This window comes from Rhamphochromis longiceps, linkage group LG6, assembly GCF_057381845.1.
Source record: "Rhamphochromis longiceps isolate RC_006_pf linkage group LG6, R_longiceps_female_GT1.1, whole genome shotgun sequence".
In the NCBI taxonomy this organism is placed as follows: Eukaryota; Metazoa; Chordata; class Actinopteri; order Cichliformes; family Cichlidae; genus Rhamphochromis; species Rhamphochromis longiceps.
The window spans coordinates 43,108,380-43,131,198 of NC_140562.1; the positions used below are offsets into that span (position 1 = coordinate 43,108,380).

Consider the following 22,819-nt stretch of genomic DNA (forward strand, 5'->3'; position numbering starts at 1 on the left):
TCTACCAAACTATGCACGCTTTGGTCACGCTGCATTTCTCACCCAATCACAGTTGCACATCGCTGAGGATGTCAGCCAATCATATCTGAAGGCTTCCGTTACGTATGTAGATAGTTAGTGTGATCTCGTGTTTCTAAATCGTGTAGTCACTGTCGGAAGCTAACGGCAATCATTCACAAAGCTGGGAAGCAGCAGAGTTTGTCCGTTTTAGCAGTTAGGAATCTAAACCAGCGCCTTCACAATGGTAAGAACATTAAAAATAAGTTAACATCCGCGCGGCTGGTTGGATAAAAATTATATTAAACTGAGTTTGTAGGCTAACAGAGACTTGAGCTAACAACGGTCGCATCAGACATCTTTAGCATGGTCACTAAAGTTACCTACCGGTAACATCTGAATTAATTCTGAGGAAAATGCGAATTTAGTTTTACAGTAAATCATTATTTAATTACTGATAATGTCCTAATGAATAATTTAGCTCTCGATTCTGGAGAATAAAACTAGAGAAAACCTGGAAGCTAAAAGCTTAGCTTCTGCTACTCTTGAGCTAGCGTTGATTTTTGTGCAGGATTGTTTTTTTTTAACTCACTTTTTTGGCTTTGGTTTTAGTGTATTTCGTTTTTCAACGCTAGTGAGCGTGTTTAGTCTCAGCCAAAGCTCACTAGACACTGTAAGATTAAACAGACACTGACAGATTAAAATTTAAAGCGATGAAAACAGTTAAAACTGGATTTTCTAAAGCTACTGTCAGAAGCAAGCATCAGCAACCTGCATCTCAGGAGCGCTGTTCTCCACTAGAAAACCTCATGAATTGACAAATGTATACATGCAATATTTCACACACTTTCTTACTGTTTATGTGGTAAGATGGTAGCTCTTGTGAGAGTTACACTTTTTGGTGTTAAAAATTTCTGCTTAGTCAGTATACGTTTTGCTTTTGATTTTATAATGTATTAAATAAACGCTATTTTTCCACTGTAGCCAAGTCAAGACTATTATTTCTACAGAAAAAACAGAATACATTTAGATACTTTTTAGACACAGAAAGGGAGAAAATACGAATATGACAAGTTATACCACAAAAACAATATCAGTAGATGTCAGTAGATGGTCTAATCCTAATAGAACAAAATCCAGGACTTTTTTTTTGGTGGTATTCTAACTAAAACACAGAAATTGATTTGTTATACATGCTGTATACATGTTTGTCATTTTTGATACCCAGTTTTTAAGCATGTACATTCCCCTGATTCAGTTTTATGGTAAGAGGAGACAGTGAAAGTATGAGACTTTTATCTTTAGTAGTTTTTCAGATATTCATGTTCATCCAAACTTTGGACCAAAAAATCTTCAGGCAAATCTGATGACCCCAGTCATTTGAGGTGATGTGACCCTTTTATAGATTTGGTTGATCAGGTGATTGATCCATTTTTGTCCTCCATCCTCTTCTCCTCTCCCAGTCTATTATGTCATATAATGGCGGGGCTGTCATGGCCATGCGGGGGAAGAACTGCGTGGCGATCGCAGCAGACCGGAGGTTTGGCATTCAGGCCCAGATGGTCACGACAGACTTCCAGAAGATCTTCCCCATGGGAGACAGGCTGTACATCGGGCTGGCTGGTTTGGCGACAGATGTTCAGACAGTGTGAGTGGGAATCTCGTCCTCTCAAAATGTCTTTTTTATGCCTGTATTTTATTTGCTCTGCTCGGAATCAGCTCATTGGTTTGCGAACTTTCAGCTCAGTTTCTTAAAGTTTGAAGTGAAGCAAAATATGTTGAAAGAAATTAAATACAAGGGTAAAAAGTGATTTTTCTGTGTCCTTTCCTCATGTTTTATTCTCATCCACCTGCACACAAGGAGTCTTAACTAAATGAGACACCCTCACTTCAGAGACCAATTTTTTTTTTTTGAATGATGTTAAATATATGTGATATTTGGCACAGCTGGATCATCTCTCAGCCTGCTGCTGATGTATTTTATGATCACATCTTAACAGTTTGGCAGCAGCTCTTCCTAAAGGGTTTGTTCCTGCTGTCTCAGCCTGTACCTGGGAATAACTACAAAGTCATGTCAATGGGAGAAAAATTAACCAGGGTCCAGTTTAACCAGACTAAACATTGAGTGTGAAACCACCCAAATTTAATTACCACAGTCTTCGTGTTTGATAGCAGAAGATGGTAGTAACAGACTTTACTGAACTAATTTCTGATGCTGAATCAGGACAGATCAGTGGTCGAATGATTTCTTGTCATCCATCCCTTTTTGCAGAGCCCAGAGGCTGAAATTCAGACTCAACCTGTATGAGCTGAAGGAGGGTCGCCAGATCAAACCCAAAACCTTCATGAGCATGGTGTCCAACCTGCTGTATGAAAGGAGGTGAGTACACTGAACTGCCGAAAGCATGAATACTAATTTGTCTTTTGTTTCTGCCAGTTTGTTTGAACAATGAACTCAAAAGGTCACCTCAGTGATGTTCTGTGTTTATACTTGCACAACAATCTATTGGACGACGTACTCCTGGAGTCTGAGCTCGGTCCAGTCAGTACTTTAATGCGAATGTGGGAATGCTGGACACTTCTTCATGTCTGATTCTCTCATTAGGTTTGGGCCTTACTACATCGAGCCTGTGATCGCCGGATTAGATCCTAAAACCTTTGAACCCTTCATCTGCTCCTTGGATTTGATTGGCTGCCCCATGGTGACAGAGGACTTTGTTGTGAGCGGCACCTGCTCGGAGCAGATGTACGGCATGTGTGAATCTTTGTGGGAGCCGGATATGGTCAGTATTAAACCTGAAACCACCTGTACTTATGGGTTTAGTTTATTTGTGTTCAGATAAGTCTGCAGGATTGTTAGTGAGCTTACCTTTTCTTTCTTTTTAAATTTAAATATCTGTAGTTTTAACTTACACTGTTCAACATCCAAGGAATTTAAACGCAACATGGTGATTAAAGACGCAGTAATTCTTCTGAGGTGTTGAAACTCTAATGAGTGTTGATTTGAATTTTGTTCTGGTCGTGCAGGAGCCGGATGATCTGTTTGAGACCATCTCCCAGGCAATGCTGAATGCAGTTGATCGAGATGCAGTTTCTGGCATGGGAGTCGTCGTACATGTCATGTAAGTATGGCGTGCAGGTTTGCATCCACACTGTCTTTCAGCCATGGCTGGTGTAACAGGTGGGGCTTTCCCTGAATGAGGGGTCCGAGAAGAATTAATCTTATAGTGGTGGTACACATCCACAAGATCCATCATTTCTATGCTGCTTGTTCTTTGTCTGTAACTAAGCAACCAAGAGACAGACCTCAGTCTCCCCTCTTAATACTCCTCATTTATTTCTTCACCTTTCCTGCGTGGCTTTAACTTTTTTCCCTCTCCTTTGTGTTTTGGTAATTGTCTAAATGACCAGAAGTTTAAATCTCAATATGATTTAGACTTCCAGCAATTATGAAAAAATGACATGTTTGCACTAATTTTTGCTACAAAGATCAATTTATTTTTTGCTATAAATCACACCGTTGGTTTACAGCAGTGTTTTCACCCCTCCCTGACAGCTCAGTCTGTTTAGTTCAGCTCAAGACAAGATGACTGACAGAGGGTTGTTGGTCAATGAGGTCCAGAAGTAGGAAAAGGTTAGATGAATCTGTAGAAGTGTTACCCAATCAGCAGTTATGTGCATACAAGTCAGTCCACATGACGAACATAACAAAGTATGTATTTTGGGGCTGAGCACAGCGCAGAGCTGCTGGGTGGAGTCTGCAGTGATTGACAGCTGTTTTCTTTTGTCTGGCAGTGAGAAAGACAAGATCACCACACGAACCCTGAAGGCCAGGATGGACTAGAGCTCCTTCTTCTCTTCATACGTCATTAACTCAGATATTTTGTACAAAAATAATAAGAAATCCTTGTTTTGTGTCTCTTTCCTCATTCGCACTGTTCAATAAATGAACTTAGGTTTAAACAATAAACACGACCGATGTCATTGTTGGAGGATCTTGTTTAAAGTTGCTTCTAATCTTAGAAATCGAGTTCACTGTCGAAATCAATGCCTCAAAGTGAAATCGCAAACTGATTGAATGAGCTCATCAAAATCCTTGATGAGTTGTTAAAATGCTCTAACAAATTACATTTTTAAGGATTGAGGGTGAACCACAAAGTTTAGACTTCACCTTTGACATTTGTGCCACTTGTTCCTTCAGACCTTCACCCTTGATAACACACCTGTGTGGAGTAGTGGGAGAGCAGTTGAGGGTTCAAGTCCAATCAGGCACACCTTCCAGGAAAGCTCACCAAGAGCACACAAGTCTCCCACAGAATATGATGATGTAGTTTAAGGCACCAGTGGGAAAGATGTTGAAAAAGCACAGAAAGAAAAGCCCCTTAAAATGCCATTTACAGAATATTAAACTCACATAATGTCAATATGAGCTCAAGAGGGCTGGACCAGTAAAGCCATTACCTATAAAAAAGGAAAAAAACTTTTATTTGTTAAAGTAGTACACATTTAATCCCCAAGTTACAAAAAGTGCAGTTTCAACAATTTTTTTCCACATTATAAAAGAAATACTGCTGTAGTAAATCACAGGAAATGCATACAAAAAATGCAGAGACTGCCCAGTAATCAAAAACGTTTCATGCCAATTCACAAAAATATCCCGTTCTTACTGTGAACCTACTGTATTTTTATATGCATGTAGTAAATACTCAAACATGAACACTTCTGTCATTTAACAGTTTTTCTTCAGCTGAGCCACAGGGCATGTAAGGCTGTAGAGTTGACAAAACAAAAATACTTTGCCCTCCTAATTTTCACATTTTCCAAAATCATCCAAATGACCCCCAGACCGTTGGGATGACAGCCTGGGTTTAAAGCAAACTGGAATTTTTCCTGGTTCCAGAGTCAAAATCAGGCAGGAAGTTTTCACCTGCCATCCAACAGCATGTTGGATTAATGGTGCCCATCTGGCCTCTGGACACGCTCACAAAACAGCTTCTTAATGTAAAGAGTTTGTAACAGTATAGCAATAAGAAAAAAAGCATAATAGATTCACTAGTGTAAATGCAGTCTGGACTAATAGTTCTTATTGGTATAGTAATCAGATTACATGTAATCCATTACCCACCAAAGCCAAGTGTTACAAATATGAGACCCAAGAAGCAGAAAGAAGCACAGCCAAACCACAAAAACAAGATAAAACTCCCTTTAATATGCAATGAATCATTTTCAAGTAACCTTTTTTCCTAATGTCTGCTGGTAACAAAACAATACTGTATACAAACACAAAGTTGCTACATTAATGTAAACAAGATATAAAAATGATCCTTATGGTAATAAAACAAGTATTTGCTGCAGAATTCCCCTTTTTAAAGTGAATGTTTTTGTTGTTTTTTTGTCCTCTTTGACCGACCTCCACCAAGTTCACGGTTAAATTGGAAAAATATTCAGAAACAATATGGCAACAGAACATTCAAACACGGATTTTTTTTTCCTTTTTTTAAAAAGTTTTAGTCGTAACACTCAGATGCCAAGTTCAGTGGTTCGATGTTTCAACTGGTGGAGTCTCATGTACAAGTCAGCCATGCATTTTTTTGATATTGCATTCTTTTACTTAATACACCATTATATATTCATGTGTTCATCACCCTGTCGTTCCAAATCCATCAGAAGAACTTGTAAAAAAAACAAAAGAAAAATTGTTACCGAGAGAGAAGCCTGATGGCGACTGTCGAAGAGTTTGCCATGCAATCAGACCTTTCTTCATCTGCGTGTGTGCTGCATGTGTGCGTGTATGTCTAATAGAAATTATAGGAACAACAACAACATGAACAGAAACTAAAGAGACTCTACTAACGAACTGGTAACTGCTGAAGCTGACACACTCATTCAAGGCATTAGTGAGACAGTTTCCGTGCTGGCGTGAGGAGCAACAAGGTGGCTGAAGGAGAGCAGGTTCTTTTTTTGTTGTTTGTTTATTTGTTTGTTTGTTTTTTAAGAAAAACACCACAGGGAGAATACCAGGAACCAAATTCAGTGAGAGGGGTTCACAGGTGGAGTCGGGATAGTGTAACAGGCTTGATGCTGAGGAGAGGTGGTTTAGTTTTAACGATGGGAGACTGACCTACACTGAGGTGAGGGAGGAGAGAAACGTGTGTGTGCGCGTGGGCGTGGCATCTGACAGATCTGACAGGGAGAGACCAGCTGGCTGGACTGGAAGATGATGTTTACGATAAGATGTTGGACATGAACTCGTAGAATCGTTTGGAGTACTGCTCCGGGTTCACTGTCGAGATCTCGGCCCCCGCCTGGGAACAAAAAAATAAACATAAACACGATTTAGATGAAGTGACACATGTGATAAAGTACACAGCACCACACATTTCAAGAGGAAAAAAACAACAACAAACCTTTCAGGGAAAACCACACACAAAATCTGTTACCACGGTGACTGTGTCAGACAAAGCGATAATAATTATAAAAGCAGTCTTTAAATGACAGAGACATTAGACTACAGGCTGCGGCGATCAATCGCGCCATGTGATTAACGTCATCAGGAAGGAGGTGGTGGTTAGAAAGAAAGGCTTTCAGTCCACGGGGCCACGCCTGGGCAGCTTTTGTCTCGTCGTGTTTACAGCGGCACACAGCTGAGCAGCAAAACAAACAGTCGGTGGCGAGCAGAGCGCTAATCTTAACACTCACCCCATGTTTCACAGTTTTGGCAGCATGTGCAGCTTTTTTCTTAGCGTCATAGTGTGTGAGAATGTCGATGATAGCCATGAAGTATACCTCCTTCTTCACAGCACCTGTGGAGAACGCCACGAGGAGATTTTATTAAAACAAACAAAACAGCCGATAAAGACGGCGTTAATCTGCTGGCTGCGAATTTCAATAACACTCATGTTAAAGGCGGCGCTCACTGTCATGGCTCTTGATCGCGTAAACATCCACAGAGGGGTCGAACTCCCCGGGGCCGAAAAACCCGCCGCAGTTCAGAGGGTTTCCGGGACTGTCGGGAGGCGTGCCGAAAGAGCCCGTTAACACGCCTCCTCCCATCCCGTCGTTCTCGTACTCCTCGTCCTCCCCCGTGCCCTCCACGTCCATCTCCTCTTGCTCCGCCCGCTCCACATCATGGATGCCCACCAGGAGACTGTAGTCCATGATCTTCAGAGTGGCCAGGAACTAAAACACACAGGAAACACTTGGTTCAAAACCTCTGCATCTCTGCACAGAGCAGTCGCCGTTCCGGTCTTTCAGACTAACGTTTGGAATTAAATTTCAAGTAACAGCTGTTAAAATATTCATCTCACCGGTGTGATGGTTAAATAAGTGAGGCATGCCGTGTTTACAGACAGTAAGGTTTCAGAAACATTTACTGATTATACCAGCAGGAGGCTGATTTGAACTTTTAGTTTTTTATCTTTAGAAATACATGTTGTAGCCAAGGGGGAAAATAAAAGTCTTCGTCAGGCTTTATGCAGTCATGTGGAAAATTAAGTACACCTCATGAACCACTTTTAGCAACAATAAGCTGAAGTAAGAGTTTTCTGTATGGCTGCATCCGTCTCTGACATCGTTTCTTTAGCTACAGCTCTCTTCAGGCCCCAGTGCAGCATTTCAACCAAACTGAGGTCTGCTCGATAAAAAAAAGTTCTAGTGGCCCGTCATCATTCTGATGTAGATTTGCTGCTCTGCTTAGCATCACTGTCCTGTCACTATGACTCTAGAATACTTTGGTATACAGAGTTCACGGCCCACTCAATGACTGCATGATCACCCCTGCACCACCACGCTGACAGGTGCATTTCTCCAAACACGGTGCAGAGCATCAGAACCTTCCTCTTGGCAACCCTTCGAAACAAGCCACACTTGTTCTGTCTCTTCCTGATGATACTGTCATGAACTTGTGCATTTAACATGCTAACTGTAGAGCCTGAATTGGAGCGCTTGGGTTGTTTTAAGATTACAAGCTAAAATGAGAGCGCATTAACAGAAAAGATCCAAACTGGAGTTCAGACTTTACATAAACTAATCCATAAAATAAATTATATTTAGGCTTACTCATGCATAACGTTTTAGCGCAGGGAGCCTGTTAACAAAAACAATCTCAGCATTTATGCTGGGTGAAGCGGTTTCATTCCAGAGCAGGAACAATGAAAGCCTGAATGTGTGTTTTACCTCTACATCCCGTTTTAGCTTTTCCAAAAAGTACTTTTTGTTGTCGTCTCCTATCTGCAGCTTGTGGCCTTCATTCAAGAAGTCGTTGTCTTTGAAAGTGGGGAGCTCTTTCGCCTGAAGAGAAGAGGGGGTGGTGTTATGAAGCTGCAGCAGGAGCCGTGTTTTATATTCAAACCAAACCTGTTTTTAAATGCTAATGAAAAACTCAGAGGTGCCGGGGCCCACCTACATCATCGGCTGCTGACTTTCAGCGTGCACTGATGTTAACATTCATATTCATGCAGTCATGATTACAACCATGTGACAGAGAAAATACACAAATTTAAGTCAAATCATGCTGACAGCATCTGCTTACATACAAGCACTTAATTTTAGCAGCAGTATGACAGGTTTGCTTGTGGGGTGAGCTAAGGCCATCTATTTTTATCCCATCGTGTCAGCAGACATCAATGCACAGAAATAAAGCCCACCTTCTCCTTGTCGCTGGCTTCCCTTGAGACTGTCGAACCCTAGAAAAGATGCAAAATAAGAATAAAAATAGAATGAGCGAGACACATCAGAGGAAGCATTAGCATATTTGCACACAGCTGTCAGTATTAGAAACACAAAGATGCTTTCTCCTGAGGATACCGGCATGAAAGGAGGTGTGTGCCGATAAGCACCGATTAAAGAAGTGAGCTACATCCACAGTCATCTTCATACAGACCTAGTTCAATCCTTGGGTAGCAATCAGGGATGCAAATATCGAGGAATCTGTCTGGTTAATAGTTACAGAAAAGCCAAAAGCAACAGAAACTGGATGTTTTAAGATTACATTTATTTCTAAAGTTTATAAATTATGGCCTTCAATTAAAAAATACTTCCTTAAAAGAAAAATTATCAATCATTTCTTCACCTTCGCACAGATTGTGATTAATCCTTTATTGTTTTTTATATATTGTATTGTACCCACAGACAGTATAAAAGACAAGTGAGTAGAAGATGAAGACACCGTGCCATTTTTACTGGCCACCAGGGGGCGATACTTGGTTCCAAATAGACTCCAGCTTGTGTGGAAGTGGATGGTAAAAAGTCCCACAGCCTCCTTTCTCTGTGACTTCAATAAAAATCCTTCCTGAGTTTATGGGATTAAGTCTTATTCAGCAGATCATTAATTCCATTTTACTAAGCTATTGTCATTTTAAGAGCCAAAAAAGATTATCTGGGGTATTCTTAATGGCTTCGCTGTTAGTCACAAGCCATTAATCGATGATTGTGCAGTTTCTCAGATGGACCTTTCGCTCTCACATCCGGTTTCAAAACACCAAGATGGCAACAGCAGAAGTTATAAAGACAACCGAACTGCGTTGAAGTGTTTCAGCTCTTTGTCATGGCCTTCATCGTTTAGGGCTGCGCTAATGAACAACGATCGGCGGAACTGATGACAGCAGGATTGCTAATCAAAACAGCATTATCAGTTAAACATTACATTTAATCTCCCTCACTGTAGCTTCATCTCAGCATCTCAACAACACTTTGGACACAATAGTTTTATATTTTTATGCTGCTTTTATAGTGAGTTGAGAATTTGTCATGATTCGGGGGGAGATGTTCCTCGCTGTTGGTCTGATTTGAAATGAGATGGGTCTCATGGGCCTGTGTATTTGCAGAGACACTCGTTTATCTCTTTAACCCTGCATGTGTTGGTCAAAGAGTCTGCTGTGTGTGGGGAGGGAAAGGCATTTTATACCAGTATAATCACGAGCATGGATCCCCAAACAGTGCTTTCGTTCCCAGGAGACTCCTGGCTATATGAAATTGATTTATTGTCTAAAAACATTTTACTGCCAAAGGGAAAAAAAAAGTTCAGGAGGTAGAGCAGGTCATCTACTAATTAGAAGCCTGGCGTTTTGATCTCCGATGCTCCCGTCTGTATGCCAAATATCCTTGGGCAACATACTAACACCCAGCTGCTCTCTGATGGATGGAAATGTCAGAAAATACTTGAGCATAGAAAAAAGCTTGTATGAATGGGTGAATGAGGCCTGTTGTAAAAAGCACTTTGAGTGCTCAGAGTAGAAACGCACTTTACAAGAACGGGTCCATTTACCACAAGTGCTTAAATTAACACATATTGTTAAATAACCCTCAAGTTTAAAAAAAATGAAAGCCAAATTATGAAACTGAGTTTGAAGAACGTATGCGAGACCGTAAATGTGGCGTAAAGCTCTCTAAAAGGATGATGAGACTCGTGTGCATGTGCGGCGTAGCCAGCGTACCTACCTTCAGGTCGTATTTGCGGTGTACGGTGAGCCGATGGCTGAATACATTCCGGGTCACCACCATGTACGTCTCCACCCCGTCCACCGTTAGCCTGTACATGCCCAGGAACTGAGGGAGCAGCGTGTTGCCATGACACTCCACTATAAACTGGAGACGGCCAGGGGAGGCGAGCACAGAGAGAAACAGGAAGTGTGGGGGTGAGGAATCAAATACACGCAGAATACAAGCTGATTAAAAGTGAGCGCAGCTTCGTTTCTGTGTTTAACTTTAAAAGGCAGAGACCACGCTCTCCTCCAACACTCCTGTTGGGACGGGAATTATTCTGCTCATTTCCAGCGCCACGCGTTTATTCCTGGACTCTGCTAAGCTAGCTTTGCACAATTCACAGCTCAGAATAATCCTTCTTTATCTTATGGCCATGCTGCAGATCCAAGCAATCCGTTTTAGCTCCTCCTACTTCAGGCTTAATTTCCTCCTGATCTGCTGGGGCTGATATGTCCCTAAACTTTTATATTCTCTATGACATCATAAAAAATAAATACTGGTGCCGGAGTGTATAAACACCTGTGCTATCAATTTGAAACTCCTACGTCGCTTCATTCTCGAGTTCTTCCGTTCACACACCTGTGTCCACTCCGCCCGCCCTGCAGGGCGACAGCAATAATCCATCAGCCTTTTACGGCCGAGGGGTAAAAAGTGAAGCTGGGCGTTTCACCTAATTTGTTGTGTTATTCTTCTTTTATTCTTCACCACTGACTCACACCAGATTTTGCTTGACAACAGGCTTCAGCCCTGCATGGCTTTAAACTGACAAGCCAATTGTTTTACAACATGTTTGACTTATTGGTTTTTAATCTTCTGTCCGTGCGTATATGACTGTATTTTACTGTGCGCATTATCTGTGGCTTAGCGAGAGCCACCTAAATAATCACAGGGATTACTTGTACAAACGCGACCTCGTTATTTAAAACCTCGACCATTTCTGTAACAATACATGGACAGAAAATAAATTAATAACAGGTTCTCTTTATCTTTAGATTCAAATCTAGATTAGAAATTATTTAACAAACTGATGCTCCTGAATTTTTCTCCTCACACCCGACACGTGAGCACATTTCAATACTAGGATAATGAATCACAATAAAAGTCTGGCTCTGCAGTTCCTCGCAGCGGTGCCTCTACCTGGTGATATTTCTTTAGGATGTTGTGCATCTCAGCGATGTCCTCACTGGACACGGTTTTGATGACGAAGCGGTGGTCGTAGCTGGACAGGATGCAGTTGCCGAAGCGGCCCTGGGTGTCGCTGTTGAGCGGGGCGCTCCTGGTCAGAGAGTTCTGCCAAACCAAACGCAACAAGGTGGATTAAGCTCCTGTGAGAGCGAATGAACATTTCTGCTTGTGCGTCAGTGTCTGAGGTCTCACCTGGTAGTCCTGGTCATCAATGCAGAACCTCTCCCTCAGGTTTCTGAACACCATGGGGCAATACTCTTTAAACTTAAAGCGACTAGGCAGGTTTTCTCTGGCAGGAGAGACGAACAGAGTCAACACAATCTAAAACGAGGAATTAAAAATCACTGACTTCAACTTTTTTTGCTCGCTGTTGGATTTATTTCTGCTTCTCTGGAATCAGACTGAACAAAGAGATGGTGTGAAGTTGTCATTTGCAGTACAGCAAAGGGCAGAAAACAGAGAACTCACTCAAACTGATTTAAATGTAAAGATCTCAACAGCATTATTGCCCTGATCACTTATGAAAAACAAACAAAAAAATAGATTTTAAAAAGCTCATGTATAATGTGATGCGGCTACTAATGCAGCCACAAATCAAATATTTCTTTATGTTGCACTGCTTGTCCTCACACTGAAACCACTGCAGAGCCTGATGCACTGGGATATGGACCATCACAGTTTACAGCTTATAAGTGAGAAACGAGCTCTCCTGAGTAAATAAAGCACTTTGGAAACTGAAATGAAACTTAACTAGTTCAGATCTTCTGAACTTTTTCGCTGATGTTGAAAAAAGAAACAAAACAGCACACTGATTCATTTTAGTTTCACTGAAGGCTCAACCCAGAGCAAAGAAATGGAGCCAATGTGGAAGTGCCAAAAGTTACAGTTCCTCTAAGAGCCTTCCACATACAATGCACCGCTGCACTCTTACATCTATTCTTTTCTACTGTTTGCGCCACACAAGAACAGTTTCCTGCTGGGAAACACTTACATGTGCCGCTGCCAAATTTCCACACAGGTTGAACTTTGACTCCAAATTTAAAAGTTTACAGCAAATTTAAGCATGTTGGTATGAAAACCAGTTTCAGCTTCTATGGATAGTTTTCTAATAACTCTGAATATTGTGAGGTTTTGTAACGTATCCACCTGGATGCTGTGGTTTAGGGGTGTCACCACTGTGATTCATAGAAGCAGTTAGAGCCGGTCTCTGTCTGCTGGAGCAAAACTCTGCTACTCCGAGTCAAACTGGACCTTTTCTGTGTGCGTGTGCTGCTGGTGCTTTCTGAAGCATGTCTTAATCAACTATCAGGATAAAATTAAGGCTTGCTGTGAGGTACAGACTATCCAATGAGTGAGATCACGGCGTCCAAGTCCATCTTTTATACAATCTGTGGCTTTCGCGATAAAAGCCCTTTTTCCATTAGTACCTACTCGGATCGACTCAACACGGCACGACTCGGATCGACTCGTTTTCCATTACAATCTAGTACCACCGAATGTGCATGGGGTCGTTATAGCAACGCAGCCAAGAGTCCCACAATTAGCATACGACACGAAGGCTGAACATCGAGGCAACGATACACCTGCTGCTCGGTCGGCTTTACGTCAGACTCGGGCTTTGGTTGTTTTTTTTTGCGATTTCCCTCGTTGTTGGGTTTGATTTTCGCAAACGACATTCATGACTCATCGAGGCATGACACTGACTAACCAATCGGTGGTATGCAGTCTGTCAATGTCACACTTTTGGATCACCTCGGATTGCGTGGAACCCCAGCAGAGTAGGTGCTAAAAAAAGTATCTGGTACCAAGTACGATCACTTAAAGAAAACCCTGAAAACTGAGGCGAGCCGACCCGAGTAGGCACTAATGGAAAAGGGGCTAAAGGCTCCACCTTCAGCTGATCGATCTACAACAATGGATCCAGTCCAGGTGAGGTGTGTCAACACTGTGAAGGATACTGGCCAATGTTTATTCCCTAAAATCAACCAGTCCTGTAGTATAACTTGCATATAATGTAATATGTGATACTACAAGGATTTTAGGCATTAAAAGTTGCTGCTGTTTTAGATCGACTGTACAAAATACATTTTATAACAGCTGTAAAAGCGCTCAGGCAGCCCTTAAAGGACGAGCATACCTGAGCAAAGAGAGAAAACCATCTGCACCTTAATAATGAGTCAAACGCTCAAAAACAAACAAACAAAAACCTACACAGAATTCATTAGTGGGGGTGCAAAACACTGCTAAATGTGAGCAACAAAGTGACTCATCTTTGGGGCAGCATTGGCTATATTTCAGTGATGTTTTTTTAATTCCACATTGTTTTGTCCACTCCTGCATGCAGGACCGTGGGACACATTTCTCTACCTCAGCCGTGCAGGGGTTAAGAAAACAGTGCAGAGTTTCAGTGTTCCCAGGTTGGTACTTTGCAGTGAGGATGATTTAAAGCGTTCAGATGAGCTTCAACAATAATGTGTCTAAATGCAACCTCGTCCTGCAATAACATCCTCACCGTGGATTCAGATACCAGGGCGTTCGGAGGGCTGCTTTGTACCTCTGAAAGGATTTCATGAATGCAGAAAGTTAAAGCTACAACCTGCAATCTCTGACCAGCGAGCAGACTTGCAGAGTCCTTTTATGAGGAGTCAGTCTATCAGAATCAGAAGGTGTTCTGAACCCTGCTGGAGCCTTGACACTTTTGTTTACTTGTGGATTACGGACTGTGCCTAAGCTGTGATGTACCTACTTGTTAAATAGGTGGTTGTCCACTTTGATCTTGCTGTAGGCTTTAAAGTCATCTGGCATCAGCATCACTGGTACAGGCACATTACTTAACTCGTTAATCTGAAAGAGGGAAGTGAGAACGAGAGAGAGAGAGAGAAATGAGGAAAGAGCCTGAAGAAGAGTGCAAACAGCTGAACAAACAGACTGCACAATTACTGAGGAATAACACAAACCAAGGGAGCAATATTGGCTTTTGCAATTTTGATCTGAGCACAAAACCAAAAAAACCCCCCAAAAAAAACAGACTCCTACACAAAGTACTCAGTGAGTAGTGCAGGTTAATTTATAGAACAAAGCCACGACTACCTGTAACACAGCTCAGTATTTCAAAGCCGTTTCAAATCTCTGACAGTGATTAACTCGGGGACCAAAGAACACGCAGGCAGGTTTTCTTGCTGCTGCTGCGCCTCCAGACACTCGGCTCATTTACTGAAACTCATCCAGAGCAAAAGCGCAGTGATGAGCTCCGGAAAAAACCTTGCAAATCGCATAAATCACTTTATAGAGTGATGAAAAGGGACAGCACACAGTCACGGTGCTGCCATTTAGAGGAAATAAGTTCTTCTCATACTGGAAGTAAACAACACAGTCGGGTATGCACAAATAATCAGCTGATACTGGCTCTGCTGACTGATTATGGGATGTTAGACGCTGAAATTTGTTACCAATTTTGTGCTTCCTTAAAGTTCAAACGCTGCGATCAACGTTTTAAAGGTCGTCTAATTTTAGTTTTTCGTCATGCAGAAAAATGAATATGTTTGGTTACTTTGTAACTTTTTTTTGTTTGAACCCATGAAGTGCCAACGTCGCCTGTGTTCAGTTTAGTGGAAGACGATCCTCTTGCTCTTATTTTGAAAGTTCAGCTCACATTTGGTTTAAAGTTCCCTTTAAGCTGCGACTTTCTGGAGGAAATCAAAAAAACCTTTGGGCATGGACAAGAGGCATCAGCTTATTACAAAATGCTTTTATTAGCTTCTGATCCTAACACACTGTCCCTCAAAAGAACGTGGGAAATGGACTTAAATCTCAGCTTTACAGTGGAGGAATGGCATTCTCAGGAATCTGAAAAAATGTCACGTGAATTGCGTTCAAGATTGGTCCAATTTAAGATTTTAAATAGAGTTTACTGGACACCCTCACGGTTGCTGACGATGCATGCTGGAAGTGCCAGCAGGTAGGGCTGCCACGATTAGTCGACTAGTAACGATTATGTCGACTATTAAAATCGTTGAAGACTAATTTAATAGTCGACGCATCGTTTGAAGCTTTGTAAGATCCCAAGAGACGCAGGAATGAGTAGTAGGATTTAAGAGTGTAATAACGGACTGAAACAGAAGATGGCAGCACTGCATGTACAAGGATGCCAGCTGCCGTTAAACCCCGAAGAAGAAGAAGCTGTGTCCCAGAATTCATAGCGCGGCCCAGCTCAGTTGTCAACAATGGCGGCAGCTAGTTAGTTTTAACTTTACTCTTATTATTCTTTCTGGGTCACAAAATAAACGATTAACGTATTTTCAGGCGAGAATGTAGCTGTGTAAACCTCAAATATCTGCTCAGTTTATCAAGACACCGCATATTTTCAAAAGCGCTCCGACGTTTTCAGAGACGTCTGTTACCCACCGCTAGCTCGATAGCTAGCCGGGGGCAAGGCTCACTAGAGCCGTGAGAACACCGGACTCCCGGCAAACAGTTTTCAAACCCACCGCCGTCTTTCGCTACTCAGGTTAAACATGATATATAAGTCACTTAGATAACTTAAAAGTGTTGTTGTTTGCCTTTTTTTAAGTATTTTATTGGTTCCTGATTAAATCGGTTTGGCTGAGATTAAAGTTAAGAGTTTTTACACAGCTGAATAAACGTCAAGCAGATTAAACTCCATCTAAACAATCTGAAAATGTCATTAAAATTTAATAAACTCTCATCTTGTCTTTATTTTTAGTTAGCACATACCTTTGGTGTGGCCCGCGAAGCCACACCAAATTACTAGAGCTGGCCTACTGGTATTATAAAGCTAATATATATATTGTTTAGTATTAAGCTTTGCTTGTTCCATATTCAGTTTTTCAGCAAAACGTGTTTGAGTCCATAAGAAAAGATTCATTCTTATATCTGGAGGAATAAATATATTTCAATAAATATTAATGTTAGCCCGCGACTTTGTTCCAGTTTTGAATTTTGGCCCACTGTGTATTTGAGTTTGACACCACTGCCTTAAACACTTAAAGCTGTAAGCTAATGATAGTTATATAAGAGCAGATGCTGCTGGTGCAATAAGCTGTATGTTTTACGTCCAATGGATGCATGATCTGATTAGTCGACTAATCGCAAAAATAATCTGTGACTAGTCGACTATCAAAATAATCGTTTGTGGCAGCCCTACCAGCAGGGAAGCGGCACACTTTTACATTTGCTTTGGGGGTGCGTCAAAGTCCAAGATTATTGGATTCATATTCACACCGTAGTAGAGAAGGTTGTAGGTCAAGGGGTCCCATTTATGAACAGTCTTTACGTATTAGGAGACCCTTCAGCTTTGAGTCACTTACCCACTCCTCTTGCTCATTGGGTACAAACAGCTATTATGCTGGAGAGGAAGCCGTTGGTGAAAGAGTGGAAGGCCTCATCGACTCCTCAGTGGTATACCTCTTTGGGACAAGTGGCAGCTTATGAAAGATTATCATATAGATTGTGGGCGACCGTGGCTAAGGGGGTTGGGAAGCGTATCTGTAACCGGAAGGTCACCGGTTCGATCCCCGGGCTCTCTGTCCTGGTCGTTGTGTCCTTGGGCAAGACACTTTACCCTACTGGTGTTGGCCAGAGGGGCCGATGGCGCAATATAGCAGCCTCGCCCAGGGCAGCTGTGGCTACAACCGTAGCTTGCTTCCACCAGTGTGTGAATGCATTGTAAAGCGCTTTGGGTGCCTTGAAAAGCGCTGTATAAAGCCAATCCATTATTATTAAATAGACTGGACGACTATAACGACAAATGGGCTAACTACTTTTCATACACAGGTCAGTGACGTATTCGGCTAAAGTAGTTAAGGTCGGACTAAATAGGATAGCTGTAATTGGGTCTATGTGAAATATTGGCATCATTGTGTATTTATGTTATTTTGGATCTTTTTTTTTTTTGGATGGAAACGTGCATCGATTCTCAATTTGTTTTGTTGTTGTGACTGGGAATGTCCACTCTGTTATCTTCTGGGTGTTTTTTGTTGTTGTTGTTTTAATATTAAAATCTAATAAAGTTTGAGTCATAAAAAAAAAGAAAAAAAATTAAGTTCAGCTCACCCCAGCCCTTCCCGCCCACATGATCCCCTCCCCTCCAGTGGATGTTTTGCCAAATGGTTGGACATATTTCAGCTCAAACTTCTTAGACTCCAGCTCACATCAATAGTGCTCCTCCTGCTCTGGAGGGCACAGTAAACACAACCATGCACCGCTACAACAATCTCACCAAGGCTGCAGAGCACAACTCAGACCACTGCAGTCCAAGATGGGGGAGCTGGACTTCATCCGCAGGGGAGAGACTCACTGAAGAAGCTAGCACTCATACCGATCAGTAATGTATTTGCAGAGGAAAAACTTACAAAATTGTTCAAAGAGCTGTACATGTATGCCTCCCCACCATAAACTGAATCTATATTTGAGAGAATATAATGTTAGTATAAAATATTGGTATCAGCTGTAGGTCATACCACTTTCTGCTATCTGATCACACGCAGAGATTAGCTTTTACTTGCTGATTTCTAATTTTAAAAAAAGCACTCTACAGTCTTACCTCAAGCCACCAAAGATAAGTCCAATATTTTCAATTTGACAGAGGTGTTTGCCCATGACGATCAAAGTTTCCAAACCAGATTTTCAACATGCAGAGAATCCAGTTTGACAGCTTCCTCATACCGGAGGCCTTACGTGTGCGCCGATGTGATGCAAGAAAATCAAGATCAGCTCACGCTGTCTTTTAAAAATCAGTGTCGCGCGTCCATGTCAGTGAAGGAGTTTTGTTGGGGGATTAATAACATCACACAGGTGATGTCTCACATCACCTCATACACAGAGCAACAGTAAATCCTGCAGCATCACAGCTCAGGCTGCATTAAAAATGCATACGACTTCTGAGTGGAAGACGAAGGCTTTGATGAGAAGTCTGTTTGATGTCTTGAATCGGCTTCCCGCCCACACCTCAAATCGTCAGGACTTGTGTGCTGCTCCCACACACACACACACACACACACACACACACACACACACACACACACACAAAGTTCACCAGCTGAATAATGGAGATGCTGCAGTGATAGCCATATCATTAGCAGCTCACTTAATTCCATAGCAGTGTGCATTTATTTGCTATTCCAGGCAGGCACAGGCACTTCATGTAAATAGCATGAAGTGGGATATTCAGTCTCCCTGTCCGGATCGCCAACATGTCCCAGGGATCCTAACCCTTCTGTTACTACCTGTTAGACTTTGTGTTTTGTTAGTCTAATAATGAAGAATTCAATCAAGTATGACTGGAGCACAAATTAACAGGACCCCGGGAAGAAATGACAGCTTTGTGTGTCAAACAAGCAACATTTCAGCACCAGGAGTTCCCCAAGTCGGCACAATATTTTTCAAAAAACTTCTGTGTCACACCTCAGGGGGTTGTTTTTCCGCGCATCAATCAAGCAAGAGTGCAACCGCCCCTTCACAGCAGGCAGAACTAAACTGCTGGTGCATAGCCCACTCCATCCATCCATCACTGGTGTCCAATCTGCCCCTTCACTGAGCTTTTCATAGGCATAGGCAGCCTCGTCCAAAAGCGAATGCGATAGATTTTCTGCTCTATTTATAGTGAAATGATGTGATGGAGTAAACTGCAGCGAACTGGACGCAGGCGCGGAGTGCGGTAGCTGCAAACGCAAGTCTCAAGAGCAGGTTTATTTGAACAATAGGCAGGCTGCTGTGAGCAGCTGTGTGGAGCTGAAAATCTGTGTAACCTGCTGCTCCGGCTGCCTGTCACACCCCTCCCACCCCACGCCTGCACGCACTTACAGCAACAGCTCACGATACAGCAACAAGATACCGAACACATTTTACGATGGCAGCTCACTGAATGATCCCTCTCTCTCTTACACACACATACAAACGCAAAACGTATCACAAATATGCACATTTTCTCAAAAGTTAACCAAATAAAATCCCCGCAAAACTCGCGCTTCAGCCACAGCCACCCGCGGAGGCAGCGGCGGCAGCAGTCCGCTATTAACTGCACGAAAACGGCTGGATTACAGCCCAAGTACAGTGTCATATACTTGGCTGAGTCCACGCATGAAAAAGATCAATTACAGGGCATCAAAACTGGCTTGACAGATGAAGGTAGCTGGCTAACAAGCTAGCATGCTAGCTAAATCAAAACAGCGGCGTAAACAAACAGCACACGGGCAGACTGCACAGGTATTTACCGTATGGTTGACACCCCACATTAAAACGCTGAGTATGGGCTCACTGGCGCGGAATAATTTCACTTTCTGTCCTATAAAATGCTTCTTTTTCGTCTTGGTTTTGCTGGCGCTGATGGGCGCTGCGCTGGTGCAGTTGGATGACATGTCTCCGGCTGGGGATTCAGGGTACGCAAGACGGCGGTCCGGGTCGTTCACACAGCGATAAATAAAAACTAAATCTGAAAGTACAGAGCGTTTTTCCTTTTCGAAGAAATCTATAAGTGCATCGTGCTCGTTGACCAACTCGCAGCGAGTCTCTGGGCAGGATGACTGTCTGTTTGGGAGTCAGCGGTGAAGCATTTTGCGCCGTCACCACCCTTCCTCCTCCCGAGCAGGCCGCGGCGTATCCACACAGCAGCTAGCCGGCCATCGGGTTACAGCGCGGCCTCGCTCTAAAAACAGCCTGCAGCGGAGAACCGTCGCCGAGGCAGATCCTCTTCTCTCCGCTCAACGCCTGCAACCCAACACTGATGCCGTTTTACTTGGAAGTGAGTAATCCCGTCATGATGAGCGTGTTGTCACCAGCCCAGCGCTGAGATCGGGGTCTCCTCAAGATGGCGTCCGTGCTGCACTTCACAGTCAACAGCGGCCCCAGCAGGCCAGCGGGGGAATTGCAGGGATTCCCACAGTGTACCGCTCAGGGTTTGCTGCTCGAGCAGTGGTTCTCCCTTTTTTTCTTCTGACGTGCCCCATTTAAAAAAAAAAAAGTTCATGTAGACTCCAGAATTTTCTTCGTTTTCTTTGATGGCTGTCAAACAACACTGAGGTGTTCTGTAGCCACTCCTGCTTGGCCGGAGTAATGAAAGGAGACTCCAAAACGCAGACCTGCATGCAGCACGAACTTGTGCATTTAAATTTACACCCAGCTTCACAATATCCATTTAATTTATAGTTTCTATTTCTTTTTCGTCTTCTTTTGGCTGCTTCCTTTCATGGTCACCACAGCAGATCATCTCCCTCCACCTCACCCTGTCATAGAGGGCATGTTATCCCAAGCATCCCCTCTGCATGTCCTCCTTTGCTACATCCATGCACCTTCTCCGAGGTCTTCTTCTCGCCTGGGAGCTCCACCTTTTTTTTGGGGGGGGGGGGGACAAGAATGTCCGATGTTGGTAGTAATTCTAATAAACGTGAGCACAAGAGAGAGGGAGACACCCTACAATGAACTGAAACATTAACTTGTTATTTATTCCTGCTTAAAACAGATTATCATGGATTTTGAAATCTTATTTGATTTTCATTTGTACTTATTGTACAGGCCAAGTGTGTCGCCAACCCTCACACTTTATCCTGTTTTGTTTGCTTGTTAAGTTAGTATAAGATGTAATGACATGTGCTTTTGTATATTGTATATTCTGGTACTTTAGCACAAGAAATATCATTTAGTGTGCATATTAGGGTTTGTTTAAATGAAATGGACAGAAAAGGTTTTTTAAAAATGGAAACACAATAACGATGTAGACTGCGTTATGAACAAGGCAGGAACAACTTTGTGTCCTATTGTGTTTCAGCTGCTTTGTTTTCATTTCTGTTGCAATGCTTTCTGAAATTGTTTACACCTCAGGGTCATCGTATTACCGGCACACAATCGATAATGCGTCAGTGTGGTGTGACCCCCCACATGAAAGGCTCACCCAGGAAAATTTTATGGCAGGAAGCATAAACGCTGTTCCACCAGAAACATGTTTCTAAGGGAGGGGAGGCGGCCCTTAGATATAAACAGTGGAGTCATTCTGCTCATTTCCAGCTTCATATTTTTTATTTTTGGTCCTAGAGTAACTTTATATAATTTCCAGATCATTGACTCTTGGAGCAACCCTCAGTTCATCCTCTGTTTGAAAAAAATGTGTTTTTTTTAGCTCCTCCCCATTTTGGCCAACTTTCTTTTGATTGGCTTCCCCTCATAAGCAAAAGGTTTGAACAGCAGGTGGATAGGACTTAGCTGTGTCTGGTGTTCACATGTATCTGGTTGATGTTAATTTTCACTGCTAATTTTCCTGTGATTGTGTGGACTCTACAAGCCATTACACTAAAATACAGCCACTACGCATGTAGCCTTCAGACTGACTCTAAAGAGAAATTCAAAAAGTAAAACAGGAAGCTCTCCATTTCTGCAGCTGTATAATCCTGTACTTAGAGAGATCTGGTCTCAGTGACATCAAACAGAGCCACACTGACTAGGATAGAATAGAATAATCCTTTAATTGTCCCAAAGGGGGAAATTTGACCACATGATTTGAAACTTGCTTTATGTTTCTTTCTACATTAAGAGTAAATACAGGACAGGAAATAGAGAAAACTACGACATATCCCATGCAACGCTATTGAAAATTCACCCTAGAGACTGTGAGTGTTAGAAATTATCAAACTGACCTAACTTGAAACATTTTGTAACCGGGCAACACAAAAAATCCCAACGTTTATTAAACTGAGACTTCAGTGGGTTGCAAAGATCTCCGAGATCCTTAAAATTAGAATATTAAGTCAGGCTGGTGCAGTTTTACATTTAAAATGATTGATACATGTCCACGAACGTATCAAGACTCAATATGTTCGTACTTTCCATCAAAGAAATTTAATTCCCTAAAATATCTTTGATTTCAGTGATTTGTTTGAAATGCTTACAGAATAAGTCAGAGGTTCAGCCGGAAATTTGTAGATGCTCTGCCCTGAGCGTGTCTGCACCAGGCGGGAGGACACTGGAGAACAGATGGCAGCTTCAGTTAAAAACACGACTGAAGCAGGAGACTGATGGGAAGTGCTGGTAAATGTTGAATTCACTTTCTGCTGCCATAGTTGGTTTTGTTTTGTTTTCTTTACACAAATGACGTGTCCATCTTACATTGATGACGTATTAGGGGAAATTAATTGGTGCTCAAAATTTC

At 42.3% G+C, this 22,819-nt stretch overlaps 2 protein-coding genes across 2 annotated transcripts; one reads left to right on the top strand and one right to left on the bottom strand.

Annotated features, from left to right (window-relative positions):
• The first annotated feature begins 84 nt into the window (after positions 1 to 84).
• psmb3 (proteasome 20S subunit beta 3) lies at positions 85 to 3,967 on the top strand. Its single transcript, XM_085410855.1, has 6 exons — positions 85 to 244; positions 1,461 to 1,645; positions 2,270 to 2,377; positions 2,603 to 2,780; positions 3,025 to 3,119; positions 3,793 to 3,967. Exons 1-6 carry the CDS (start codon positions 242 to 244, stop codon positions 3,839 to 3,841), a joined length of 618 nt encoding a protein of 205 aa, XP_085266981.1. The 5' UTR covers positions 85 to 241; the 3' UTR covers positions 3,842 to 3,967.
• A 1,218-nt stretch (positions 3,968 to 5,185) lies between these two features.
• Positions 5,186 to 20,504, bottom strand: LOC146668825 (phosphatidylinositol 5-phosphate 4-kinase type-2 beta-like). The gene is made up of 10 exons (XM_085410854.1): positions 19,896 to 20,504; positions 14,411 to 14,508; positions 11,857 to 11,953; positions 11,617 to 11,769; positions 10,435 to 10,581; positions 8,643 to 8,681; positions 8,173 to 8,286; positions 6,915 to 7,176; positions 6,697 to 6,800; positions 5,186 to 6,302 (listed from the first exon to the last, which is right to left on the bottom strand). The coding sequence occupies exons 1-10, from the start codon at positions 20,037 to 20,039 to the stop codon at positions 6,222 to 6,224; spliced, it is 1,239 nt and encodes a 412-aa protein (XP_085266980.1). The 5' UTR covers positions 20,040 to 20,504; the 3' UTR covers positions 5,186 to 6,221.
• Positions 20,505 to 22,819: the final 2,315 nt, after the last annotated feature.

Coding starts and splice junctions, on each gene's coding strand:
- psmb3 (XM_085410855.1), top strand. Junction 1,646..2,269: donor GCGACAGATGTTCAGACAGT/GTGAGTGGGAAT, acceptor CCCTTTTTGCAG/AGCCCAGAGGCTGAAATTCA. Junction 3,120..3,792: donor GGAGTCGTCGTACATGTCAT/GTAAGTATGGCG, acceptor TTTGTCTGGCAG/TGAGAAAGACAAGATCACCA.
- LOC146668825 (XM_085410854.1), bottom strand. CDS start 20,039: ATGTCATCCAACTGCACCAGCGCAGCGCCCATCAGCGCCAGCAAAACC. Junction 8,682..10,434: donor ACCGCAAATACGACCTGAAG/GTAGGTACGCTG, acceptor CATCTTTTCTAG/GGTTCGACAGTCTCAAGGGA. Junction 7,177..8,172: donor AGCTAAAACGGGATGTAGAG/GTAAAACACACA, acceptor TGTGTGTTTTAG/TTCCTGGCCACTCTGAAGAT.